General features: G+C 42.7%; 1 protein-coding gene across 1 annotated transcript in view; it reads right to left on the reverse strand.

Moving 5' to 3' along the window:
• The window catches only part of Patj (PATJ crumbs cell polarity complex component), a 320,448-nt gene that overhangs the window by 67,733 nt on the left and 232,554 nt on the right, over window positions 1–20,161 (reverse strand). The window contains exons 33-35 of the mRNA XM_027400463.2: window positions 9,504–9,578; window positions 3,375–3,492; window positions 1,203–1,336 (exon numbers count right to left, since the gene is read on the reverse strand). Of these exons, the coding sequence (XP_027256264.1) occupies window positions 1,203–1,336; window positions 3,375–3,492; window positions 9,504–9,578 (327 nt within the window). The remainder of the gene's footprint in view (window positions 1–1,202; window positions 1,337–3,374; window positions 3,493–9,503; window positions 9,579–20,161) is intronic.

The raw sequence follows: 20,161 nt of genomic DNA on the forward strand, positions 1-20,161 counted from the left end.
AGGCTAAGTCATAAAAGAGATTTCTTTACAACAATGAGATCAGATGGTTAAATTTGTTATTTTATGTGTATGTATGTGCACCATGTGTGCAGTGCCCAGGTACTGGATCCCATGAAACTGGAGTTATAGATGTTGGTACTAGGAATTGAACTTGGGTTCTCTAGAAGGACAACCCATGCTCTTAACCTCTGAGCCACCTCAGAGTGGCTCCAGATCTAATGCTCTAGACCTCAGAGCATTAAAATTTTTATCATGAAAAAATTCAGTATAGAACTGCTCTGAAATTTAATTTCCCTATTTTGCTTAAACACAGCTTTATTTGGTCAGTATTTAAGGTATCTCTTTGGGGAAATGGAGGAAAACAGGCCTTTAGGAGGGAGCTAGTACCCATGTCAGGGCATAGTGTCTCAATACTACTTCAATGGCTTTAGTGTGGCAAGGATCACTGTTATAAACCATCTCCTGGTGCTTATAAAATCTCTGAGGTTTACTACAAACCAGTGAGTCAAGATTACTAAAATAGTATATGAATATTACATTGTTTAATTATATAGCTTAGTCATATCACCCCAAAGAAAGGCTGTAATATGGAACGATCTCTCCTTCCTCAATAACAAAAGCTGGACAGACACAGTATCCCATGCTAGACAAAGAGAAATGCAGGAATTTAGAGCCGTAATAAGCAAAGGCCTGTATAAGAGGCAGCAACTCAACTGCCTGTGGAGCCTGGGCAACTCCAGCATCCTCATTTCCAGGCAAGGGATAGCACACTTACGTAAAATGCCACATGCAGCAATTTCTGTCTATAGAGACAGAGGAAAAGTTAGGATATATATGTCCCCAATCACAATGTTTTGATCAAGCATAGGAGTTAAAATCCTTTGGTCAATAACATCAGGCGCAGAGCACATTTACTTCTGGGCTGGGTGGTTCACTGGAAACTCAGCTTCAGGCCAACATGCTCTAGGACAGGTGTGTAGATGCAGAGAGGTGAGGCCTGTAACCAGGAGCAGGGGACCAGGTTTCTGTTGTTCCTGCAGCTCCTGAGTTTCCTTATGCTTTAGGGAATGAGTATTTATATATTTGTCAATATATATTTTATATTTATATTTGTCAAGCCTCCAATACAGGTATTCTGGGCCATAATAAGCCCCAGCAACTGACTCTGTGACAGTAGACATAATTTACTTCTTGATACTTACCAAAGGCGTGTCTTTTCCTCCTACAATGCTGAGACCAAGCCCTGAGCGCCCCTTGGATATTTCTATGATCATTTCCTGGCCAGGGACAATGGGACACGTTGCAGGGTCCACTGAGAGAGGAGCCTGGAAGTTACCTGGAAAGTGACAAGACAAAATAATTAGCAAGTAGGATGCAGCTCATCTTGTATTCACTGAAGCACAGGGTTGTGTGGTTATCACTTTCCTCCTTTCACACGAGGCACCGTGAAGGGAAAAGCTAGGTCACTGTTCTCCTCACCCACAGGATGAAACACAACACTGCTATAGCAATTTTGAGATGAAAACATTAACTGCTCAAATCTGTCAGCATCAATTTTGGGTATACTTAATTAAAAGAAAACTCAAAACACACCATGAAAGTCAGCATGGAACAACTTAAGATGACTGATATTTAGTTACACAAAAGCATATACTGCAATGAATATAAAAGCTATTATGACAGAAGACCATGAGTTTAGAAGAATGTTTGGCTCATGAGGTCCTAGGTTCAATCTCCCATACTTGGAAAATAAAAGACAAAACAAGGAATAAGAAAAAATGTGCTTAAATACTTTCAATCAGAATATAACACATCAATTAAAATGTATAAGGGATTTAACAAATAAAGTATATGAGTGAAAATAAAAATTATCACAGGCGAAGCATCCCTAATCAGATTATCTGAAATTTTTTGATCACTGACATGACACCACAAAGGGAAAATTCAACACATGACTTCATGTGATAGGAGAAAGTCAAAATATAGACACACTCAAATAGCCTTCAGGCTGTACATAGAATGTGAATATAAAATACAAATGTATTCTGTATTCAGATTTGGATCCTATTCCCAATGTATCTCATAATAATATAAAAATGTTCCAAAATTGAAAATATTTCTAGTCCCAAGTATGCTGGTCAAGATTACTCAACCCATATTTATACAGGTAAACAAACACACATATGTATGCCCACATTTATAGTATAAGAAAATGTGAAAAAATTACTTCTCAAGGCCACAAATGAAAACTTTTGTTAAAAGAGTTGTAAAGGTTTCTTTATTTGGTTAAAGATTGTTTTCTGTCATTTTCAGTTAGGTGTATGTCGAGCATCTGCGTATTGATTGTTTTCTATCATTTCAGTTAGGTGTATGTCAAGCGTCTGCGCATGGGTATATCCACATGAATGCAGTGCCAGAAGAAGCCAGAAGCACTGGATTCCCAGAAACTGGAGTTACAGATGCTGTGAGCTGCCACATGGATGGATGCTAGGAGCCAATCCTCGATCCTTTGGAAGAGCAGCAAGTGCTCTTAACTGTGGAGCCACCTCTCCAGCCCTAAAGGCTTACTGTTTAAAAAATTATTGTTTAAGAATGCGTTTTTTCTATATCTGAAAAAAAGCTTCCAGGCCAAGACGGATGATTAAAAATACTCATTATCTGTTTCCAAACCTGTATTTTGCGTATAACTAACCCAACTCTAGTGAAGAACTAGAACTTTTCACGCATCAGGTGCTCTGCAGAGACCTCTATAGAAGTGATCTCTGTAGGCAGCTTTGTAATAACCAAGTCGGATCACCACAAGGGTGGATGTAACTCCATAGGGGTTGACAATAGTGAGCGCCACCTACTGGTCAGTAGTGTCTAAAGCATAGACACCTAGAAGACCAGAATTCAAATGTATGCTTAGACCTACCTGCTTATGCAATATCAGGGATTGGCAGACTACTGTCCATAACAAGAGGGCTTATATCATTTCAAAAGGAAAAAAACCAAAAGAATGAAAACCATATTTTAAGACAGGTAAAATTTATATGAAATCAAAATTCCAGTGTCTATGAAGCTGTATTGAAACACAGAACCACTAATTCATTTATGCTTAGTTATGTTGCTGTACACACAGGTAGAGGTGAAAAGCTGCAACAGGCTGTGTGGCTTGTGAGCTCAAATATAGAGATAAAAGGGAGAAGGAGGAGAATTTCTAGCATAAAACAAAGGAAGGGGACCTATGGGAGCTCTCTAATCAATAATTATGATTTGATAACACAGGGGAGCTGGGTTAAAAGGATAGAAGTAGATTCAGGCACCTAGACACTGTTTAGAGTAAATGTTGAAGAGTAAATGCAGGTAAGCTTTATGATTGGATAGATTCATACCAGAGTCTGTGAAGTCTGTGTCTTCTGCCTGACACAACGGACTTGGTGCTAACGGGGTCTCTTGTGAGTTGAAGGGGGCTTGTGACGAATATGTTTGCTGTTTCATCTGGCAGGCAGCCTACAAAAGGAAGGAAAATTACATGAATGTCAAGGAGGAGAGAAGCAGGAAGAGTACTGTAAAATTGCTGTATTATTGTTCTTAAAATAATGGTAGCTTCAAAAACATGTTTTGAGACAACTGGATGCTCAGAGAGGCGGCAAGGGAAAGCCAGGTTGATGTTTGTATTGTCTCCTATTTAACTTTGCTCTAAGACACTTGGAGGCTTGGTCAAAAAAGGGGAGCAGCAGCTGGGCGGTGGTGGCGCACACCTTTAGTCCCAGTACTCTGGAGGCAGAGGCAGGTGGATCTCTGTGAGCTCAAGGACAGCCTGGTCTACAGAATGAGTTCCAGGACGGGCTCTAAAGCTACAAAGAAACCTGGCCTGGAAAACCCAAACAAACAAAAAACAAAGGGGGAGTAGAATATAAGTGGAACATCAACTTGCAGTTTTGTGCTTTTTCTGACATCATCCTCATTGAGCATCAGCATTAATTAGCTAAGAAAAATGAAGGATCCCATGCCCTCTCAAGAGTTACATAAAATACGGAGGTAGTGATGTGATTTGCCTGCTGGATTCCAGTACGTACCAGGCTGTCTCCGAACTCTAGAAATATCTGCTCCAGAAAGATAATATTCCAAGATTCTGTCTGTGGAAGGCTGTTCCTCTGTACAAGGCATGCAGTATACAAGAAGCAAGACAATGTACCACAGTGTATTTGTATTGTGAGACCTTCATCACAAGAACTTCCCTCAGTATTAGACAGTATCATCACACAACTAATTAGAGGAAGAGGGTGACTGGTAATCAGTTCTTGGCGAATGCTACCATCAGAGTACTTAGGAAATAGCTGCTAGACCATGGTTCTAGGGATGTTCATTTGGTTCTGTGGTTTTTGTTTTTATAAAAAAATATACCAAAAAAATAAAAAAAGCCAAGCAGTGGTGGCACTTGCCTTTAATCCCAGCACTCAGGAGGCAGAGGCAGGCGGATCTCTGTGAGTTCAAGGCCAGCCTGGTCTATAGAACAGAGCGACTTTCAGGACAGGCAACTACACAGAGAAACCCTGTCTCGAAAAACATAACAAAACAGAGGTGACAATGCTCATTCTTCAGCAGGGAAAAGAGTGGGCAGATGAGGTTTAAAACGCCATTAAACTACAGAGACGGCTGCTGCACACCCTGAACCAGTGAGTGTCCAAAGTGTCGGCGCAACAGCACTATTGGCGTCATAATGCAGCAATGGGGTTTGAACTGTAGAGACTGTTGGGTGAACTGAATGTAGCTATTTTTTTTAATTATTATTTTGTGTACAATGGCATTTAGTCTGCTTGTATTCTGTGTACCATGTTTATGCAGTGCCCTTGGAGGCCAGAAGAGGGTATCAGAGCCCCGGGAACTGGAGTCACTGGTGATTGTGAGCCACCATGTGGGTGCTGTAGATCAAACCCAGGCCCTCTCTGGAAGACAGCCAGTGCTCTTTTTTTTTTTTTTTTTTTTGGTTTTTCAAGACAGGGTTTCTCTGTGGCTTTGGAGGCTGTCCTAGAACTAGCTCTTGTAGACCAGGCTGGTCTCGAACTCACAGAGATCCTCCTGCCTCTGCCTCCTGAGTACTGGGATTAAAGGTGTCACCACTAACGCCCGGCCAGCCAGTGCTCTTAACCACTGAATCATCTCTCCAGCGCAGACCTCAGTATTTCTAAGGTTCTCCTTTTGTGGTGCAAGAGATGACACCCAGGGCCTCAGCCATGCTAGCTAAGTATTCTTACTGCCAAGTCACATCCCCAGGCCTACTTATATTTGTTTCTACTTACGTGTTTAGCGTATAATTTTAGAGAATTTTCTAAGCTACTTTATTTAGAAATGTTTGAAACATCAAAATTTTTGGGTGGTGGTGGTGTTTCAAGACAGGGTTTCTTTAGTTAGCCCTGACTGTACCAGTATTAGTTCAGTAAACCAGACTGGTCTTGAACTCAGAGATTTACCAGCCTCTCCTTCCCAAGTGCTTGGATTAAAGGCATGTGCCACCACACTCAGCTATCGTGTACTTTTTATATACTCTTGTCATCTATAGTTCCTGAATAATGGAAATTTTAGTGACATAAAAATATAAACTAGGGCTAGAGAGATGAGGGAGCAGTTACGAATCTGACTGCTCTTGCAGAGGATATGACTTCGCTTCCCAATACCTACCAAGTGGCTTAAAATCACTTGTAACTCCAGCTCTAGAGGAGCAGACACGCTCTTCTGGCTTCCGCAGACATCAGCATTTGAGTGTTTTTGTGTCAATTTGACACCAACTAGAGTCATCTGAGAGGAGGGAATCTCAACTAAGAAAATGCCTCTATAAGATCAACTGTAGGCAAGGCCGTAGTGCATTTTCTTGCTTAATGACTGACAAGGGAGGGCCCAGCCCTCTGTGGGTGGTGCCAAACCTGGAAGTGGTCCTGGGTTTTATAAGAAAGCAGGCTGAGCAGGTTATAAGGAGCAAGCCAGTAAGCAGCACCCCTGCATGGCCTCTGCATCAGCTTCTGACTCCAGATTCACTACCTGCTTGAGTTCCTGCCCTAACTGCCTTTGATGAACTGTGATATAGAAGTATAAGTAAAATAATCCATTTCCCCCCAAGTTGTTTTTAGTCATAGTGTTTCATCACAGAAATAGAAACTAAGACAGACAATTGGTCCCGGGGTTCTGAGGTATTACTATGACAGACCAAACCATTGTTTTTGGTAGGATTGTAGAAGGACTTTGGAACTTTGGGCTGGAAAAGCCAAAGTTTGGATAGCTGTTCTGTGGGAGCTTGAAAGATAAGAATGTTGGGAGAAATGCAAATGATGGAAGCCTGACTGGTGAAGTTCAGAGGTAAATTTGTTATTTTGAATTACGGATGCATGGTTTCTGGTCAGCTGGAGCTGAAGAATTGGCTGTGATTAACAAGAGATCTACACTACTGAACTGAAACCTTTGCTTTACTTGGATAATTGATGCTAGTCAGCTAGAGCTGAAAAAACAAGTGGTGATTAAAAAGAGACCAACATCATCAAGGTGAAATCTTCAGGAAGTGTTTCCTCAGGGTAAGCACACAGAAACTCTGTTCCAGAGGGATGGAGGTTGTAGCTCATGCTGGCCGCTGAACTTGGTCATGTTTAAGTCACCCAGATGGTAATGGTTTTGAAGTCATGAAGGGGTCATGAAAAGCAACTGAGGCTTGGCAATGTGAAATGTCAGGATAGGCCATTGTTGAAGGTGCAGCCTCAGTAGCAGTTGAAGCCCCAGCATTTTGCAGATGCTAATACCATGGGATGATCACCAAAGACAACAGCAGCTGGAGTGTAACCAGCTTAACCCTAGAAGACAAGCTGTGTGTACTATGGATGGCTATACAAACTCTGTAGGAGGCCAGGAGATTGGGAGTAAATTCTAGACATTGGACACAGGTATTTCCTGAGTTTGGATACAGGGAATGACGTCCTCCTGCTCACAGATAGTATTCGAGAAACCTGGAGTATTATACTCGCAGGCCTTTCTCTCCAATAGAAGGGATTTACATCTGTTTTCCACCCAGAAGGCTGCGAGTATGTGTTGTTTATAGCCTGGTGATCTTTGCTATTGCGGAGAGAATCCCCCAGATTCACGAGCATCGTTTCTCGTCAACAGAATCCCTTCTTGTGAAAGCAGTCCCGTACACTTTGCAAAGGAGTTTACTATCATGCTTACTCCAAACCCTTCCTCCCTAGACCTCACCGTGAGCACCGCTTCTCAGTCAGTAGTATGAATACTTATGAAAGAGCTCACAGGCACTTTGCAAAAGAGATGTGCTTAGCAAAGGAGTTTCTATGTGCTCATGCAAGCTTTCTTGTGATAATTGCCACAAGGAAATCTTTTCCAAAGTTGTATTGTGTTTAAATATGTAAAAAATAAACCCTCTCAGTGTCAGACTCTGGCAGTTTGAACCAGCCCAGCTAATTAAGTCCTGCTGAAGTTCCTTAGCCAGCTGTAGCATTTGCAGGGACCCCCACAAGTTTGGGATTATGCTGTGGGCCTTCTCTCTTGAAGTAAAAAAGTATTTTATTATTATTATTATTTTTTGTAAGAGCCCACAGCTAAGAGACTTTAAACTTTTAAAGAGATTTTGGAGTTGTCTAATGACTGGACAAATGTTCTAGTCAAAAGTGATGTGTTTGTGGGGAAGGACCTAGGCCTGGCCCAGGATGATGTAGTAGACTTTGGGGAGCCCCTTTTGAGGGCCTTACTCTGCCTGGGGAGTGGACGGGGGGATGGCTAGGGGCAGGTGGGATATGTTGGGGGGAGGGGGGGAGAGGGAGAAGGGATTGACATCTGAAGCAAGCTTGTTCCTAATTTGAACTAATAAAATTTAAAAAAAAAGAAAAAAAAGTGATGTGTTTGTGTATCAAGCTGACTAGGGATCAATTGGCTGTTTTTTTTTTTTTTGTCTTGTTTTTTTATGTCAACTTGACAAAAGTTAGTCATCTGAGAAGAGGGAAACTCAATTGAGAAACAGACTCCATACAGATCCAGCTGTAGGAAAACCTGTAGGACATTAGTAATTGATGGGAGAGGGTCCAACTCACTGTGAATGGGGCAACCCTGCGCAAGTGGTCATAGTTTCTACAAGAAAGCAGGTTGAAAAGCTGGGCAGTGGTGGCACACACATGCCTTTAATCCCAGCACTCAGGAGGCAGAGGCAGGCAGATCTTTGTGAGTTCGAGGCTAGCCTGATCTACAGAGTGAGGGCCAGGATAGGCTCCAAAGCCACACAGAGAAACCCTGTCTTGAAAAACAAAACAAACCAAAACAAAACAAAAAAGAAAGAAAAAGAAAAGCAGGCTGAGCATGCAATGATGAGCAAGCCAGTAAGTAGCATTCCAGAATGGCTTCTGGATCAGCTCCTGTCTCTAGGTTCCTACCCTGCTTGCCTTTGATGATGAACTGTGATATGGAAGTGTAAGCAAAATAAACCCTTTCCTCCCCAACTTGCTTTTTGTCAGAGTGTTTCATTATAGCAATAGTAACCCTAGCTAGGAAATGTATACATATTCATGTACAGACATTTATAATTCTTAAAGTATAAACTAGTACATATAAATGAAAACCAGGAATTAAAAGCAAGGAAAAATTTAATAGCAATAAAGATTTGATAGACACAGTTGATAGCTTGCTGGGTGAGGGACTGGAGCCAGACATTCTAGCACTTGAGAGGCAGAGGCAGGAGTTCAACGTCAGCCTTAGCTATATGAGTTTGACTCAAACCTGGGCTACATAAGGACCTGACCCTTTCTCCCCCAAAAACCCAACCAACCAACTAACTAGCCAACCAACCAACCAGTTCATAAGCTTTAAGACCTGGCACATACAAGGTGTTTAACTCTTCCACTCAGTGATATCTTCAAACCTCTAGTTTTTAAAGAAAAATGAAATTTAAAATGTGAGGAACACTAAAGTTATTGTATCTTGATCAAACTACAAATTCTTCCATTTAGAAATTTTATTCATGACATTGTGTAAGATAAGGGCAGTCTTAAAATTTAACTGCAAAAGGATGTCTCAAAAATATTTTTGTTTGTGTGCATGTGTATATGTTTGTGTGTGTATATAGTTGTATTGTATGTGTTATGTATGTGTATGTGTGTGTATGTACCTATGTGTATGTGTACTTGTACTATGGATTGGGTGTGGCAGTCAAAGGACCACTTTTGGGAGTTTTCTCTCTTCACCATGAACTTGGGTCATCAGATTTTGCACCAAGCACCTTTACCTGATGAGCCATCTTGTTGGCTCAGGTGAGTCTTTTAAACACCTGGTTAGACTGCCAGAACAGAATGGTGAAGAAAAAACACTTCTGCATACCTGTGTGATCAGTGACATAACTGTGCATGGACACCATGTTTTAAGACACCTTAACCTTCTGCCAGTAGGAAAGGATTTGACATTATCATCATCTCCTTTTCTTGTGGAGTAGAGTTCACGTGACACACTTCCCCAACAGAGGAAATCCCAAACATAATTACCATACTGTCAGGTGACTCCAATGCCTTCTGCTGCTCTGCTACCATGTTGTGATCAACCACCTGGGACAGGTCTTTCTGAAATGTAAAAGATACAATCAATTAGCAACATCATAGGTCTCAACTGCATCTTCCACCTCTGACAGCCACCTGGGCTTTGCTCTATCTCAAAAATGACCACAAACAGCACGTATATATTTTCCATTTCCCACCCGAATGAACCCACACAAGTGAACTCAACGCTAGTCCTTTTCTTCTCTATTACACTAGCTTCCCTAGATTTGTGTTTATGCTGAATTCAATCACTTCCAGGGTTCAACTCCTGATATTAGAATCCCCACCCCTACCTTTAAGATGCTTATTCTAGAGACAAGGAGATAGTGTAAGAAAGAAAGGTAAGTTAGTCTTCAGACTGACACACAGACGTGCCAACTGAAATGCTGGCCAGAGTATGCACATCTGTCTCCACATGCTTGACTCCTTGTGTAGGTGGATTTAAGGCTAAAGCATCATTTGATGGTTTAGGTTAAGGTGTCAGCTCCAGCAACTTGGCCTGGACAAGGCAGGGACCACAAAGACACCGAAAAGATGTTGATTTTGGTATGTTGGCTCTGGCATTCCAGGTGGAGTACAGCACTGGGGAGCAGGAAACGAGAACAGGGTGGCTTGTGCCATGGAGTGTTAGGACTTAGCGATTTTAGCTCTTTGACTCAAGCAAATCTGAGTCTGTATTTGACTCTTCCAGCCTTACTTCCCTGCATAATTTATAAATGGATGGGGGTGGCTGCTGGATCTCAAGCCTGGGAAGAACAGATAACTGAGGTGCCCTATTAACATATCAAAGTTGATGCTGGCTGCCAGGTTCTCCCAGCATCCCTCAGTGCCTACCTGTAACAGGGTTGTCCTGGCTAGCTTACCCCCAACACGCACTCTTCTCCAGCCCAGGAAATAGGCTGACTGCCCTTCCACTGCTGCTTTATACAACCCACACATTTTTGCTACTTCCAGTCCTTTCTACCTCTTGGCCTCTTGGCCACTGTTCCTGGTTCCCCTCCTTTGCTCCCCTTTCTCCTCAACATGGCCTGGCTCAGTCTGCTGGTCAAGTTCACTCTGGACACTCCCAGATGTCTCTGTCTCTTTCTGTTTTCTCCTTTACATCTATGATTAAAAACCTCAACCCCTTCGGAGCAGTCACATCCTCCTTTTATTTCTTTTGCCCCCCCTCCACCCTCTCTCATCATGGGGATATGATTAACCAACCTGCCTCCATCTTGGGCTTGAAAGCCATCATATAATAAAGACAAACTAGGTTCATTCTTGTTTACAAGTAAATCTGTTTCTCACAGATTGGGCAATGTCCCACCTGTAACCTTAACTACAAATGGTTCTGTACTGCCTGTTCCACAGAACAGCAACCATGTCTTTATTTCAAAAGTTATTATAACCATCTCACAACTGTGCCTTTGTTTCAGGAGGTAGTTATAACCACTTTACAACCCTCCCTTTGTTTAAAAAAGTTATTATGACCACCTTGCAACCCTCCCTTTGTTTCAAAAGGTTGTTATGACCACCTTGTTATGTTCTGCTTTTGAAACCCCACCTATTTACCTGTCAAACCTCCCATTTGGAAATCCCCAACTTCTGAGCTATAAAACCCTTATCTTGCCCATGTCCAATGCTGACCTCTTGAACCCAGCCTTAGGTGGAGGCAGCCTCTGTACAAAAAAAAAAAAACAAAAAACAAAAAACAAAAAACAAAAAAAAGCTTGCTTTTATTGATTTGGCCATGAAGATTGGGGTTGTCAGTCTTTCTTTTCACATCTTTGGGATTAACAGATATTGAAAAGATTGAACAAAGTGATTCACAATGGATTTCCCATGGTACCTAGCAAATACCCACATCCACTAAAGACCCTTACAGTGACAGTGAATGGAACTAACTGATCCTGGCCTTATGCTCCCAATTACACCACCAGGGTGTATCAGCCAGGCAGTGATCTGCATAGGATCCCCACTTGGGGTATATTCACACACCTTCCACAGCTCCTACCACACTTGAAGCCAAATAAAACAGAATATAAATCAGGTTACAGTCTCATTCTGTGCTATCTGTTCTCTACTGGTTTACAGCCTGAGAGACTGAAGACCAGCATGGATGCCCAGACTGGCACCTAGGTCTTCCCCATGACACGGACTACCCCTTAGTTCCTAACTTTTTAGGACATGTATTTACTCATTTAGATCTCTGTCATTGCCTTAAGGGAAAAAGTTCCTAGAATACATTTCACTCAACTCCCTAGACTTGGCTACAAAAATAGATTGTATGATATAAGATGAATCCATAAGTTGCTTCACAATTGTATAAGATGAATTCATAAGCCGATTCATACCACAATTCTTCCCTGAGCCCTTGTGTAGTACCCTTTCCTCAGTATGATCAATTCTCTATACTTCCCCTACCCTGCTCTGTCCCTGTTTTTTTGAGATCCTCTCTCTCTCTCTCTCTCTCTCTCTCTCTCTCTCTTCTCCCTCCAAAAGGTTTTTCTTTAATAGTTGGTAGAATAAACAAGGTCTAAAGGAGAACTAAGGTAAATTTCAGGCAGGCCATCAGAGGCTACACAGTGAATTTGTGACTGTGGCCTCCACTGTGTGACCTTCACAGGTGAGAGGAGAGAAGGGTATGGAAAGGTCATAACACAAATGGGCATATTGCAGAGTAAAGCCCATGCTGCATTATAAACAGGAACCATGGGCGCCATTCCTTCTAGTGTACATCAAAAGCAAGTACTTCTCTGTCACTTTGACACAGCAAACCTGTTTTAACCATTCCCAGCCAACCAGTGAGGGACAACGAGGGGCAATGAGAAACATAAGATACGGTCTTTTCCTGTCAAATACTATATTTGAGTGCATCCTCTTGATCAAGAGTCTTGCCTTGTCTAGACACCTGGGTCAGAAGTTGGTCTGTCTTTGAGACCTGAACTTGTTTCTAACATTAGCTGTTGATCAAAAACCCTAATTTATACATCACAACTACTAACTTGGTTTTTCCCTTTTTTAAAAATGTTTTTACATTTATTTAGTGTGTGTGTGTACAAGTGCATGGAGGCCAGAGGACAACTTGTGGAAGTTGGCTCTTTCTATTAAGTCCAGGGGTCAAACTCAGGTCACCAGGCTGGGCAGCAGGTAATTATCCCAGTTGAGCTACCTTGCTGCACCCCTGACATTTCTTACCATTTGCAAATAAAAAGCACCAGAAAATATGGGTTCTGACTGGTTTGACTTCTAATTAGCAGGAGGAATGTGTAGAAAGGTCTCTTTCCTCCTCCTTTTTCTTTCAAGCTACCTGAAGGGGGCTGGTGGGGAAGCCTGAATCCCACATCTGATCACAGAGCAGATATGCTGTGACAGCAGCGGGCCCAGTGCTTACCATCTTTCCCCACACATTGCAGGGATGGTTATAGAAATGATTAACTACAAGGGAATGATACCACAAGGATCTGGGTGGCCGGTGTCTGGAAATCATTAGTCCCTGCATCCTCCTCTCAAGGTCAGATATGCAATAGGATGGAATGATGAAATGTGATGTGTGATTTAGCACACCACCTTATTCTCATACAGACTACCTTAAACTTCTGGCCTAACAGACAGGGGCTGTGTAGAATGACAGTGCCAACTATGACAGTTAAAGCTATTGACTACTGACTACATACCAATTATAGAGCTAGTCATGCTATACATTGTTGTACACAATGGACTTTTGTGTTAGATACTGTTATGGTTGTTTTAGACTGGGCGTGGGGGTGCACACCTGCAATCTCAGTAGCTGGCAGGAGGGACACAAAGAGTCCTCAGCTAGCTTCAGCTATATATTGAGCCGAAGGCCAGCCTGGGCTAGCTACAGGAGACACTGTCTAAAGTGAACCAAAACCAAAACAAAACCCCAAACTCAGCCATCTGCTTTTAGAGTATGAGTGACTGAGGCACAGAGAAGAGCAAGTATTACTAAGCCAGAACCCAATCCAGACACCTCTTGCTCTTAACCAAGGCACAAACCAGTGGGGAAAGATAACACACTTTTTACCAGAAGGTGGTCAGTAAGTCTTGCAGAGTGACCCAGTGCTTAGATTTGATACCAGGTCAGAACAAAGTGTAGATGTTTATTTCTAACCTGAGACTGAAAAACAAAACAGAAGCACTTCATGGCCCCTGCAGTGACACAGTCTACTTCCCTTGGCATACACACACAGGCTGAGAACTTGCTCACCTCCCAGCCACTGCACAACAGAGCTCTTAGTGCCCTTACATCTGAGCACAGGGACATTTAAAGATGCTGACTTTGCATCTTTGCTCCTGAAACAAATGGACACACATTTGGTTGGCATCCAAAGCCTCAGCACAGCATGGGAACTCTTTTAGATACTGTTTTATGCAATGAAGTCACATGGACCAGCAGATGGCACTTGTGAGGGTTAGTTGTTAAGGCCATATTGAATTCTCCTAGATGAGTTATGATGAGAAATAGGTCGGGCCTGCAAACCTCAAACCAGATGGACTCCTTCTCTTAGTTACCTTTCCACGGTTGTAAAGACAACCAAGACCAAGGCAACTTCTAGAACAAAGTTTGTTGGGGCTTGCTTACAGTGTCTGAATCCATGACCACTATGGCGTGGAACATGGCAGCAGTTGGGAAGGCATGGTGCTGGAGCAGTAAAGGTCTAAAGTGAGAGGGGGGGGCAGAGAGACAGATAGGCAGACAGACAGAGAGGAGATAGAGAGGAGACAGACAGTGAGAGAGGGACATTGAGAGTGCTAACTGAAAATGGTGTGAGCTTTTGAAACCTCAAAGCCTATTCCTCATGACACACCTCCTCCAACAAGGCCACACCTCCAAATACTTCCCAAATAGTTTCACCAAATGGGTACCAAACATTCAAACATAATGAGCCCATGGACACCATCCACATTCAAATCACCAAACTCCTGTTCTGGAACTAGGGAATTAAAGTGCCCCCCTCTCTCTGGACACTGTAATGGCATAAGGGTATAGACATTGGAACCAGACAAGAACAGAAATCTTCAGATTCTAGTGATACAAGAGAGGAGACTCAGCTCTGTTATGGCAGAACCTTAGCCCCAGGAGTGACACTATGCTGGGGTGGGGGTGAGTCTGGCTGATGAGCACAGTTGACACACCCCTGGCACCAACTGTTGCTGAGTTGGCTGGTAATTCTGTCCCTGTAGTGACTATAGGTGGCATGGACAATACCTATAGCCTTTAAGTAAATTTCTACTTTTGGCTAAGTAAGGTCACTAGAGACTCCCACAGCACCTGAACTTTTCTTTAAAAGAGAAACTATGCCTAGCCCACACATTCATGTTTTATAGTTCAGGAACACAGCTCAATGACAAAGGTCTAATAGAGCTCAACCCAAATGAATTCTTTATATTCTAAAATGAGTTTGCACACTGAAAGATAACAGCCTTCCACACCGCTTCAGAATCTCTCATGCAGTCATAATTTCTGTGGAAATCTGTGATCTCTTCTCTTGGTTCGGGTAAACTTAAGGGAAGTGACAACTCCCAGGGTGACAGTGATGGCTCCCACAACACAAGAAAGAAGATCCTCGACCAGATGTCTGCATCTGAGTTGTCACCAAAACACCAAAAGGAGTAAATGTCTTTCACAGCAAGCTGTCCCAGGCTGTTGGAGAATGGACCCCAACTGTCCTTTCAGTAGTTATAATACCAAGAAATCTAGAGGTGGGGTCTGGATGTATGAGAAGGTCAAATTCTGCCTCCCAAGTAGCTGGGAGTACCAGTATATGAGCACTGATTCCTCCTTTAAATCTGTGAGTGTGATATGTATATTCATGAAAGTGTGTGGTGTGTGCATGCCTAAATATGCACATAGAGGTCAGAGGTCAATCTCAGGTTTGTTTGAGACAGGGTCTGTTTGTCACTGCATATGCTAGGCTAGCTGGCCTGAGAATCTCTGGGGATTTTCCTTCTCTACTTCCCACGGGATTTGAACTCGGGTCCCCATGTTAGCACAGTAAGCACCTTACCCACTGTTCCATATGCCCTGCCCTACTAATTACTTCTTTAAAGTTGTATTCACATCCTATCTGTGACATTTACCTCTAATACCTCAGTTTTATCTATAAAATGGGTGAATAATAGGGTTGATCTCATGTAAAACATGGGTTAATATTAGGACCAACCTAAAACTGTTATCACTCCCCCATACAGTATGGATGAGGATGATGCTTTTTAGGGTACACAGTAAACATCGAGAATGTTAGCTCCCACTACCCAGTTCTGGAAGCTCCTGGGTAGACTGAGCCAAGGGCATTATGGTCAGTGATGTGCCCAGGACACAAAGGTCTTTAGTACAACTGGTTTACATCTGAAAGATTCTGTGGACTTTGAGTTTCTTTTGAAAGACACCACAGCTGACACAGGTCTTAGCTTTCCAGTGCTGAGCGAGCTGCTTTCCAAGAAGCCCAGATGCTGTAGGCCCCTGGGATGGGCAAGACAGCCTGAGTTCTGTGCCCTGATCCTCATGTCATTTTAGTCTTTGGTAGGTGACCCCTAGGAATTAGAGCTGTAGCATTCCTTTCTCCATTTAGAAAAAAATGCTGCTGACAAGTGACTCCTTCCAGGCAAGTAAGTGCAAATTCAAGCTCAGTTTCCTTGGTGGGCCAGTCACTGGGCAGGAGGGGTGGGTTGGGGTGGATGACACGGGATAGAGGTGAGCAAGAGGTGTGAACCCTTGTTAAAATGTGTCCACCACTCCATCCCTGCACTCATGAGGTTGCCTTCCTTGTCACTCTGTCTCTGTAGTTTTCATTACCATATAAGAGGGAAAGGGATAAGTGAAAAAGCCAAAAGGTTTCTCTTGCGTGTCTGTGAAGTGGATTTGATTAGAAGTTCACTGTCATTTTTACGACTTACAAAGGAAATTTATCATCTGAGCAAATCCCAAGTTGTCTCCGAGATGGAGATATAAAGAATAATGAGCTGTGAAAATGCTACATATTTGAATGCGCTTGAACCCCACATTGGCAGTTTGTACACTGTCACCAGAGAGGGGCCAGTGCTGGCTCAGCCAGTTTCCTGTTCCTCGCAGAGAGTCCCAGACCCTTGCTAGATGCCATCTCTATGGTGGATCTGAAAAAGGAGTGAGGATGCTCACAGTCACATCTGTTGGAAATACCAGCCAGGAAGTACTCTAACAAACCTACAGTCACTAGAAAAATCACTTAGAATTATGTTTAAAAGTTGAGTGTTAGTGCCAAAATCAGGGAAGAATAAACGGCGTCGGAAACTAGAAACCACATCATTATCCTGAAAGACAGAATTCCAAAGTGACCATGGTATCGTCTCAGCACCTTTTCTCCCTCCAGGTCCCCACCTCCTTCCTTTTTTAAAGTTAGCCACAGGCTCAGCCTCCCATGGATCTGGTTTAAACCACAGGTAGCCTTTTCTCCTCTCCTTGTCTGTGTTTATCTGTGTGTAGTGCTCTCTTTAATCCAGGGACACAACATGAAACAAAAGAGTTTTCTCACACAGGCTGTGAAACTTTTAAAATGGCCCTTGGGGATGTGATACTGGGTGGAGGGCAGGGGCTATAACTCAGTCATAAAGTGCTTGTGTTTTTGGTGTTGATACTCCAGAACCTACATAAAAACTGGGCAGAGTGATGCATACCTGCAATCCAGTGCTGGGGAGGCAGGGATAGGTGGATCCCAGGGGCTAACTGACTAGGGAGTCTCTGGGCCACTGAGAGAAGCCTCAAAAGACAAGGTAGATAGATGGTGCCTGAGGAAGAAACTTGAGGGTGATGCCTAACTCCTGTTCCCCAGCATGTGTACCCCTCAACTACCCACACAAAGTAATATTAGGGTGTAGCACATGCCTCTGGTGCCTTGTAAGCCAGGAATGGTTATCAGTGTGAGGCTAGCCATCATAATTACTATCATAAAAGGTACCTCTAAAATGAAGAATTTAGACAGGATACAGTGCACATGGCCTTCGTGAGATGGAGTTGAGGGTGGGTATAATCACAATACACAATGAAAACCTCAAAGATTTATGAAATTACTTATTTAAAAATTAAAAGCTCCTATGTATAAAATGTGGCTTGACCCTCTTAGAAACACTGTGCTGACTGAAGGAAAGACACCTGCTGGGTGGCCAGACCTCTGATATCAAAGTGTGCTGTTTTGGATCAAGTTGTACTCTTGACTCTGAATTCCATCTTATGTGTTTTCACTTCTTAGAGATTTATCCTGCAGCATCTAAGAAAATGTCAGCTGACAGATGAGGGGTTTGGCACACTTGGATTTTACCTAGGCAGGATCTGGTATTGATGCTAGAATCTGCTGATTAAGCCTTACTTCAGGCAAATGCTGTTGAGTTTCATGTAGAGAATCATACTCAGTCCTCACAACAAAGAGGCAGCAAAGAGCCAGGCTTGGAGGAGGGGTCGGAGATGGGCAGTGTGAGCCTTTTCAAGTCTTTCCAGACTCAGGCTCTTGATTTGTATCTGACAGTCCTCAAGTTTGGGAAGGGAGTCACACCAGGGCATCTTGACATACAGGCACTATGTAATACAAGAAAAATTGATCTTCCCTGAAGCATGTCTGCACATCTTACATGGACCAGGCATTTCAAGGCAGGGAGCAGGATGCTCCTAAGATCCAGGCAGCCCAGTGGATGGAATCCTAAAGTGGTAAAATGAGCTTCCATTTAAGCTTTCATGCCACAGAGGAGAATGGATATAAATTACAGCAAACACCTTACCATTTTATAAAGAGACTTGGGCATCTAAAGATTTATTATCTTGAGGGCCTGGAAAGTAATCCCCATATAAAGACTAAGAAATAAATATATCGATAGCTTCTTTAAATCTCAATTCAGATGTTCCTAGATGAGCCCCTCCTTCATATGACCTGTGAGTGCCAAGAACTTTTTGTCCTTAGCTCCATCAAAGTAGAGATTTCAATATAATTGTGATGCAGCCAACATAGGAGTCAGTATCTGCTTACCTTCTGTAACAGATTCCTAGAATCTAGCACCCCCTTGGGAATCCTGCCAGTGGTTAATGAGTGGGGTTCCTGTCACTCCACACCCCACAGTACCTGCCATTCTCTGCTGTGTTGATTTAGTCTTTCTGCTAACTGCAGAGCCATACCTCACTGTGACTGATGTATGAGGCCAAATCTCATGGGAGCTCTAATGTGCATTTCTCTAGTGGTAAAAATCTTGAATATCTTTCACATATTTACCCATTATTTGTATATCTTTGGAGACCATTAGCATTCTTACCCATTGTTTACCTTAGTTTTCTTTTTTTTTTTTATTGTGAGCTGATTGCTTAGATTTTTTTTTTCTATTAGTAACTGTAATAGCATGGAAGATGGCCAAGAAACAGAAAAGTTAAATTTGCTTTACAGGAAAATAGAAAATTGTGGCCAAGACAGGGTTAGAGATACAAAAGCAGTAGCCAACACAGAGGTCAGTTCTAAGAAAGCACTGAACCCCCTCCCCGTTATACTCCTTCCTTCCCACCTAACCACCAAGCTTCTAAATATGGGAGCCTAGTGTGAGCTCGTGTGCATTTCAAGACTTTTAAAAACACAGCCAGACATGGTGGTACACACCTATAGCACCAGCACTGTAAGGCTGAGGCAGGAGTATCACCCATCTGAGGTTAGCCTAGGGTACCTAGAAGACTGTGTCTAACCAAGCAACGGAGTCTGAAGTTCTGCTCATCACTGGGCTCCCTGCACACATGGGTGATGATTAATATTTGCTGTCTCAGCAAACAGGTCCCTGATATTTCTTTCACTTTAAGAAAAGTCATCTAGGGATGGCTCAGCAGTTAAGAGCACTGGCTCTTCTTCCAGAGGACCAGGGTTCAATTCCCAGCACCCACATGACAGTTCACAATTGTCTTTAACTCCTGTTCTAGGGATCTGACATCCTCACATAGACATATGCAGGAAAAACACCAATACACATTAGAGAGAGGGGGTCACCTATATATGATCAACACAGTACGGGACTGGGCTCAAGGTTTGGCTGTGCAAACTCCCTGCTGTGAAATCTCAGAAAAGACTGCCTCCCCCTAAGTATAGTTCCTCAGCAGCCAGGACCATATTTATCATGGGGCTCAACAAGATAGCTGCTGTGAACATGCCTGGCACAGGCTGGCTTTGAAAATATTTTAGTTTCTTTCATTTTATGACACATCCGTTTGTCTTAGCTTTACTGACCAATGTAAAATGTATTATGTGTAAATTTCGTCACTTTAATTAATTTATTTTTATGTGCATTGGTGTTTTGCTTGCATGTATGTCTGTGTGAGGGTGTCAGATCTTGGAGTTAGAGACAGTTGTTAACTGTCATATGGGTGCTGGGAATTGAACCTGTGTCCTCTGGAAGAGCAGCCAGTGCTCTTAACCACTGAACCATTAAAATTCACCTCTTTAATGGCCTGTTTCTATCTCAAAAATTTTGATGTTAGGAGTTGATGATTGAGAGAAGGGTGTGTGGGTGTGTGTGTGTGTAGATCCAAGAGTGATCCCGTGTGAGTGTGTGAGTTCCTCATGGTTGGTGGACTTTGATTTCATCGGGTTTACATCACCATGATT

This window comes from Cricetulus griseus, chromosome 2 (genome assembly GCF_003668045.3).
Source record: "Cricetulus griseus strain 17A/GY chromosome 2, alternate assembly CriGri-PICRH-1.0, whole genome shotgun sequence".
Lineage (NCBI taxonomy): Eukaryota > Metazoa > Chordata > Mammalia > Rodentia > Cricetidae > Cricetulus > Cricetulus griseus.